The sequence below is a fragment of the Galeopterus variegatus genome, unplaced genomic scaffold (assembly GCF_000696425.1).
Source record: "Galeopterus variegatus unplaced genomic scaffold, G_variegatus-3.0.2 Scaffold4196, whole genome shotgun sequence".
Taxonomy (NCBI): Eukaryota; Metazoa; Chordata; class Mammalia; order Dermoptera; family Cynocephalidae; genus Galeopterus; species Galeopterus variegatus.
The window spans coordinates 45,504-54,226 of record NW_007730307.1 but is presented as its reverse complement, the minus strand read 5'-3'; the positions used below and the strand labels follow the sequence as shown (position 1 = coordinate 54,226).

Sequence of the window (8,723 nt, the reverse complement as noted above, 5' to 3'; positions counted from 1 at the left end):
TTCTCTCCATATCAATCATGGCCCCTGCAAGTAATGTTTCACAAATATTCTGTAAATCACAGAAAACCCCATGATAATGTGAAATATGACTTTCACTTGTCTGTTAGACAAAAGAATCGCACATGCCTCTTTCCCATCAGCACTAACATTTGTTATGGATAATAACACTTTCAATCACAACTATTTTTGGAAAACAGGTTTATTTTAAACCTTCCTTCCCCCACTGAAAACACTCTCCCAAGGACACAGACTCCTACAAACCACAGCCCATTAATCCAACTATGGAATGGGAACTTTTTTTCCCACTTTTTTAAAAAGTTGTTTTTAAGAGTTAGTATAAAAGCCCAAGGTACAAGGTTAAGGAGCACTTTACCTTAGCTGATTGGCCTAAGAGGAGGGCCAGATCTCTAAAGACCCAAATCTTTGACCCTGTATGAAGTAAGCTGTGAAAGAGACCCACGTTTTTATCAAGCACCTTCATCTCAGCTGGATCCTATCGTCTTTTAGTCGTTGGCATCAGCAGAGAGACTGAAGAACTAAAAAAAAAATTTTTTTTAAAAGATGACTGGTTAGGGGATCTTAACCCTTGACTTGGTTTGTCAGCACCACGCTCTCCTAAGTGAGCTAACCGGCCATCCCTATATAGGGATCCGAACCTGCGGCCTTGGTGTTTTCAGCAACACACTCTCCCAAGCGAGCCACGGGCCAGCCCTCAAAAAGCTAAAATTTAATGAGCAGACGTTTACTACCCGGTTATTCTTAATTCCATTATAACCCAGCTGGAGCCTCCTTTTTCAGGTAGCAGATGACCATGACCAATCCTAGAGTGTTTTGCACATAACTACACCCATGTACAGGACAGAGACCCACCCTGCCTCCAGTTGATTGCTGGAAAAGTAAAATCCACAAAATAGTGGATTTGTGTGGTTCTAAACATTCTGGTAACCTGTCTGTTTTCCCTCCCTCTGTAGCCAACTTCAGGACTGATTGATCATGACTTCTATAAAGGAGCAGGCAGCAATTAGCAGGCTGTTAAGTTTTTTACAGGAGTGGGACAATGCTGGCAAAGTCGCAAGGAGTCACATCCTCAACAATTTTATTGAAACCAACCAAGGCAAGACTGCCCCTGAATTGGAGCAGGAGTTTTCCCAGGGAGGCAGCTTGTTCCTGGTACGCCTGACCACCTTTCTTAGGATCACGTATCCTTTGCTGAACAGAAAAAAATTATATCTTCAAAAAAGAAAAAGAGAGAAGATTGTCAAGGAGCTTTCTTCTTGATTCTCTCTTATATTTTAGCACTGGACATCTAATGTTAAAAATTATCATCCCAAAAGTCAAAAACTCCCTCAGCTTCCTGTCTTCCCAACCTATTGTTGTGTCCTCATTCTCAACCCTAACCTTTTTCACTCCCATCAGAGTTCAAGTGGGTCCTTCTGTCTAGGGCTAATCCTCTGTTTGTACTACACTTGAATCCCCTCCCATCTAGTTATTCTTTCCCTCCTATAGCTTTCACCTTTGCCTCATTTACCAGCTTTTTCCGTCAGCATTTGTATATGCTGAAATCTCTTCTACCTTAAAAATAAAATTAAATCCCTGTCTCAAACCTCTATTCCACCCAGCTCATGCCCTTCACGGTGAAGCTCCTTGAAAAGGTTGTTGACTCTCTTTGTTTCCACTTCCTCTTCCCCCTTTTCTCCTCCACCCACATAGTCTGGTGGCGGAGACCAGCTCCGCAGGATTTGTTGGACCTGAATAGGTGGTGTGGCGTCGGCCAGGAAAGAAAGAGATGGACCACAGATGTCTAGTGCAAGTGTGCACACCAACCACAAAAATCTTGCTTTATTTATATTTTTTACTTAACCTTTTACATGATGGTTTATCTTTTAATCAAAACATTTATTATTTTATCTCTATAGAAAAAGAAAAATCAGAATGTTCCAAAGCACTCGTGCTGTGATAAAAGCACCCTCACATGCATCAATAGTTCACCCCAAAGCCTGTGGCTTGTGGCCAGGAAACTATACAATAGCAGCATGCTTGGCATTAATGAGCGTCAGACTTTTAGTTTAAACTATAATTCTTAACCTTCTTAACTTACAATTTAACCCTTTTTTAATCTTACTTATACTTACTCCTCTTAATTTTAATAACATTGATTTAGTTGGGGTTAACAATTTAATATTGCTTATACCCTATATTGATCATTTTAATTTATAATCAAAATCACAATGTTTATACCTTTTATTTCTCTGCCAATAGACTCCAGGAACAGCACAGGGGACAAAGTGAAAAGTTAAATGATCCTACTCAAACTAACAAAAACACACTATATCATTCTTATTATTGCTAAGGAAACAACATGTTCTTGGTAAATCAAGTGAAACTGTGGGAGTGGGGAGAAACAAAGAAATCTGTAACTGGTTGATGATCAATTACTTATAAACATTACTTCACTCAGACCCACCATCTTCCTGGGGGAATATGGATAGAAATCTAACATAACAACTTCATCCCACATGTACAAGAGCATGACCACAGCCACAATGGGTTAATGCACACATCACTGACAAGGAAGATTAATAATAAAATTAAATGGAGCCAACCCATACCGGGAACATGCATCAAAAACACCTTTAGTACTGACGATGCCTTTTTAAATAAACCAATTAATTTTGATGTATTATTAACATGTCCTTTGAGAAATTCCAGGGAATTTCCCAAAGCCATACTAAGCCAAAAGGTTAGGCTGTTTAATTCTGGGAAGCCTTGTCAAGCAACCAAAGGTGAACAAACAAGAACTTCCATGGAGCCGTGCCACACACACAGGACCCCCTTGTAGCCTGCAGAACAAGGGATATCACTCCTCAGCCTCCCATGCTGTTCCCTATAGAAGGATGGCTCACGGCAGTCTGGCTTCTGTTCCCCCCACTCCACTGACACAGATCTTGCTAAGGTGACCAATGGTTGTCCATTTGCAAAACCCAGTAGTCCCTATATGTGAACTCTCAGTGGAATTCGTCAATCTTTCCCATTTCTCAAAACATTCTTCCCTTGGTTTCTGTGATACACATTCTCTTGGTGTTCTTTCTTTCTGTGCGTTCCTTTTCTTCTTCAGCCATCCCTTAAATATTTGTGTTCCTTGGGACTCCATCAACATCCTTCTTCTCTGCTCACTCTCAGATTCTCCCTGAATGATCTAGTCCATTGTCATGATGTCAACACCACTCCAATTTGAAGACTGTCAAAGGTATATTCCTGCCCCAGTTTCTCTCTGGAATCTGAGTTCCATACCTATATATCCAACTACCATCTCCACTCATATGCCACAGGATGACTCTCACATTTCTGACATGGTAAACTCGGGGAATAGGGTGCCATTATGTGAGAAGAGGAGCAAACTTTCGTGTAGATAAGTTTGGTTTGGGACATGTTGAGTTTGCAATGCCTGCGCTCAGGAGCCCTGGAGGCAGATCAGGGCTGAAGACAGATTTGGTCATCTCAGAGGTGATAGTTCAAGTTATGGGTAGATTTGAGGATATTCCGGCTCTGTGTGCGTATAGCACTCTCTGGATTCATCTCAGACACGTTTATTGTATGTTTTTCTCCTTGCCTGAACCCTCTTTCCTTCCCTAAACTCCCTCCTTATTTGATCAACTTCTAATCCATTATTCAGGTCTCAATTTAAACATCACTTTTTCAAGAAGCCCTTTTCTAAGCCCCAGACAGTTTATGTTCCCATCTTATATATACTCATAGCAATTCCTCTATCTTTATTTTCATTATATTATTATCACCTGCTTAATATCTCTCTTTCCCCCACTGGATCACAAGATCTATGAGGGCAAGCATTGTATCTGTTCTACTCATCTCTGTGTTTCTGACACCCAGGACAATGCTTGGCACATGTTTGCTAAATAAAAGAATGAATGAACTAGAGAGTCTGCAGCTCGTCAGAACTGAAGGTTTAAGTAAACACAGCTCCCTTTTTCTTACATTTAAGTCATTGATAAAATTACTAATCAGAATCAAGCCTAGGACACAGGCCAAAGGGATACCACTGAATATATCTCTAGGTTCATCCTAATATTTCTCAGACATAATTGTGCATAAAAGAGGTTTAAAACACATATTAACAGTCTACCTCCCCACCTCAACCCCCATGGTTCTGATTTAGTAGATTGAGGGTGGGGCCCTGGGCTCTTCTTTTCTGACAAGCACCCTGGGTGACTCTGATGCCAGTGGTCCACAGATAAGATTTGAGAAACACTGGTGCCTATAATCTGGCTCTTGTCCCCTCAACTCATGACACTAACCTCACCAAGGTTATCAGCAGCCTCTTTGTTGCCAAATCTAGAGTTCCATTTTCCTTCCTTGTCTTACTTGACAACATTTTCCATTTGACCACAGGGTGAGAGGAGTGAGGCTGGGTCATATGGGCACAGGGTCAGATCCTGTCTTTATTTAAAACGTTGGTATTTTATTTATCATGGATTTTTATATTAATTTTGATTTTTTAATGAAATATTATTTAATTACTGAGTTTTTTTGGTGCCCTTTTCAATTTCAGACCCAAAGCAAGTGCTCCCTAGTCTCACCCTGCTTGGCCACTGCCCCTTCTTAAGCTCTCCTACCATCACTGTTGCAGGATCTTTCCTGCCCACCCCTTAAATGTCAGTGTTGCCAAGAATTCTGTGTTCAGCCCACTCTTTTATCAGTCATTGCACTTATTACAATAGTCTTTGTATCATTCTTCTCCCTCTCTCAAGTGCCAATCCTAGTGCCTGACATTTAGTGGACACTCAGTCCGTGCTTATTGAATGACTGAATGAACCATGCTTTTAATAAACAGTTGTAGATTCAGTTCCTACACCTAGAATTATTCATAATTTCCTAACTTTTTGTTACCTTGTCATACAGAGAAAATAGAATGGCTGATAGGGCTGGCTGGTTAGCTCACTTGGTTAGAGCATGGTGTTGGTGACACCAAGGTCAAGGGTTTGGACAACTTGGATACCCTTACTGGCCAGCTATCAAAAAAAAGGGGATCCTCTTACCGACCCGCCACACCCCCTCCAAAAAATTTGACAGGCTGAAGTGATATAGTGTTTTTAATTAGCAGTTCCACTCCTCCTCCCCAGCCCTCCATTTATGGAGGATTTGGGAAGAAAACAGATCAATCATTATCCTTTTTTTTTTTTCTGCTGGCTGGTACAGGGATCCAAACCCTTGACCTTGGTTTTATCAGCACCATGCTCTAACCAACCAACTGAGCTAACTGGACAGCCCCTAGTATTATCCCATTTTATAAATAAGAAAGATGAGCCTTGAAAAGGTTGAGTAACTTACTAGTAAGTGTCAGAGGTAAGGTTTGAGCCGGGTCTGTCTGGCCCAATGCCTATTTGCCATCCACTGTACTTCAGTGTCTCCCACTCAGTGGACAGTGCAGACCCACAGCTCCACCTGCAGCACTGTACAGAGGGGCCATCTGCATAAATATCCCCACCCCCTCCACTTGTCTACAGGCAGGAAGGCCTGATAGGGATAGCTCAGACTCTAAGCCAGACTGCCCTGGTTCAGATCCTGGTTCATCAGTTCACTTTGAGACCTTGGGCAGGTCACTAACCTGTCAGAGATTGTTACCTCATGTTACCCATGAAGCAAATGGAAATACTAACAGCACCCACTGGAGGGCCATGGTGAGGACTATATGAGACAATGCAAGCCAAGCAGTCAGCACAGTGCGTGGCACACAACAAACGCTGGTACTTGTTAGCCTCTACCCATAGTGGCAACCTTCTGGAACTAATTGCTGGAAACAGTAGACAGAAATGTGTATAGTTACTATGAAAACAAGATTCCTGGCCAGCTGCCAAAAAAAAGAAAGCAAGAAAGAAAACAAGACTAGCCCTAGGACAGAGGAAAAGAAGGTGACAAAAGTTGGTCATCCTAGCTGGTATCTGAAGAAAGGGGAGAGAATGCACTGAGGCAGGAACAGGGGCAGGGTTTGGGGGAGGTGGGTAGGGACAATGTACAAATAAAGAGACTACCATGTGGGCTGTTAGCCTGGCCCCCAGCTATGGTGGCAACAGGCAGGGGAGCCTGGCTCCAGAGCAAACGTTGTCTTTGCAGTAAAGAGCCTTTCCTAATGAGCCAATCTGTCTCTACGTCTATTGGCATCCTGGGAACCAGGGTGCAGCAAAGATAATTTGCCTCACACATCCCCTCCCCAACAAAGCACCATTACCTCCAACCCATTACATTAGCCTTTATCAGTCTTGGAAGCTCTCAGTCATCCTCCATGAGCTGCAATAATTTCAGCTAATTTCTTAAGTGTTCTAAGAGCCTGTGATGTGTTATGAGCCTAGTAATTGTTGACTGGTTCCTTTTCTGTTGTGGCTTGATTTCATACCTTGTATCCGAGCTGATGCATGCTCTGGGTGCTTTATTACAGTGAAGCTTTTTGCAAAGGCTCACATTTAAAAATAACATTAAATACTGAGGTTGTTTTAAATCAGAGTTTAATTTTTCCACCATCTCCTATTATTCTTATTAGGAAGCTGCACAATTCTTCATAAGGATAGTGACCTCCAGTGTAAAACTTTGAGCAAGTACAAAATTGAGAATTAATGATGAAGCTGATTCTTTTTAGAGAAGTCTAAGAGTGAGGCACAAGGTAATGAACTGTGCTGAGACCAAAGGTGTAATGGGCATGGCTTAGAGAGGCTTGGGAAATTGAGTCCCAGGTTTCTCCATGTATCTTTGATTTTTCAGAGTCTCCTTGCTCCCTGGGGGGCCTGTCAGAGCCAAGGTGGCTGAATTACCCCAGAGGAGCTTCCTGGAGAACAACCAACAAGCCAGCACCCCCACAGCCCCCACCCCACGTACGCTGTCATTTCCCCTTCAGCTAGTGGCCCTTCTCAGGGTAAAGGGCACAACGCAGCTGCTTGGTCATCTTGGGCCCTAGGTGGTACCAGGAATCAGGCACAGGATCTGGCTTCTGTGTGAAAAACTACCCTGAAACTTCCTCTTTAACCTGTCACACAGCTATATGACTGGTGCATGTTTAGAAAAGCTGCTAAGGTCCATCGGCATCTTCTTATCAGCTGTAAGCAGGTGAGTTCTGTTCTAGAGAGATTCTGAGTTCTCAGTGGCATGTCAGGCTCGTGGTGTCCTTGGCATTCACACCACAGGGGACCATGGATTCTAGTTACCAGTGGGTGCCCAGTAGCCCTTGGGATGGGCCCAGAGATAGTGTCAGGCACGATCCTGTTCTCCTTGCTCCTCCATCCCATGTTCTTCACTGGCACTTCACTGGTCAGCACCTCCTTGTTTGTGAATTACAGAAAACAAACTCATACTAGACTCAGGAAAGGAAATTTACTGGCTCACTAAACTAAAAAACCCAGACGTGGAAATACATATCTCAGGCCTGACTAGATCCAGGGGCTCAAACAATGTCATCATTACTCTCTCTCTTTTCCTCCGTTTCTCAGTCTTCTCTTCTGTATTCATAGGCCTCTGTGTGCTGTGGTCCTCAGGAGCTCCAGACATGCAGCCTTATATCTCAGCATTACTAAAAACAGAGTGTATCTTTTCCACGGGCTCCCAAGAAAGCCCTAGGGTTTGAGCCTTATTGGGCCAACTTAGGTCACATGCTGAGCCCCAAATCAATTTCTATAGTCCAAATGATGACATCCTGTCACCTTCTCACCCCACCAAAACCACATGGCCCACGAGCAGCAGAGTGGTGATTCCCCAAAGAACACCTGAGGTGCTATGACAAGAAGAAGGGGAACGGATGCTGGAAAGCCAAAAATAAGAAGTGTCTGTTGTAGTTAATTCCAGTATTTCCTGCTGGAAGGAAGAATTTCCAAACTCTCGTGTCACTTTATCTACAGACATTTCCTGGATAGGAGGGCAAAGTATGTGAAGAAAGGACCTTGGGATCCCTTAGAATTATCAATGCCAATGAACTCGACAAGTGTTTTATTTTTACTCTTCTATCCCTCTGGTCAGCAATCGGTACCTTATAGAATTTCTTGAGGTTGGAGGTGTCCTAACACTCTTGGAAATACTTGGACTGGAGAAGACCAAGGAGGAGGACAAGAAGGAAGCCATCAAGCTACTTCAGGTTATTGCAAACTCTGGCAGGAAGTACAAGGAGCTCATCTGTGAAAGCTATGGTGGGTACCGCATATGGCAAGGGTGTCCATTCCCATGTTCCCCTCGGGGCCTGGGTGAGATGGTGGCAGCACCCACCACTGCCAGAGGAAAAAGCAGTATAGAACTGGTGGCACAGGAAGCATTTTGTACAGTGGGCTCAATTAGCTCCCGTCTGTGTCACCACTGGAAGACCTGGATTTATGATTTTCCTGATTCATCATTTGCTCAAAGTTTTCAATGGTGGCCTTAGAAATACTTCTCCATTTTAAATATATCCTCTTTCAGGCACCCATTCAACAAAGATCTATTGAGCTTTGACTAAAATCTTGTGAAACTGAGTTATAAATAGCTCTAGAAATAAATTTGTAATAAAATTATTATTATTATTATTTTTCTAAAAGATGACCGGTAAGGGGATCTTAACCCTTGACTTGGTGTTGTCAGCACCATGTTCTCCTAAGTGAGCTAACCAGCCATCCCTATAAAGGGATCCGAACCTGTGGCCTTAGTGTTATCAGCACCGCAAAGTGAGCCACGGGCTGGCCCATGAAATAAAATTA

General features: G+C 42.9%; 1 protein-coding gene across 1 annotated transcript in view; it reads left to right on the top strand.

The window, feature by feature from the left end:
- Positions 1-993: 993 nt before the first annotated feature.
- LOC103602562 (chromosome unknown open reading frame, human C1orf228) overlaps positions 994-8,723 on the top strand; it is a 36,821-nt gene continuing 29,091 nt past the window's right edge. Inside the window, exons 1-3 of the mRNA XM_008586978.1 lie at positions 994-1,199; positions 7,045-7,113; positions 8,017-8,183. Of these exons, the coding sequence (XP_008585200.1) occupies positions 994-1,199; positions 7,045-7,113; positions 8,017-8,183 (442 nt within the window). The remainder of the gene's footprint in view (positions 1,200-7,044; positions 7,114-8,016; positions 8,184-8,723) is intronic.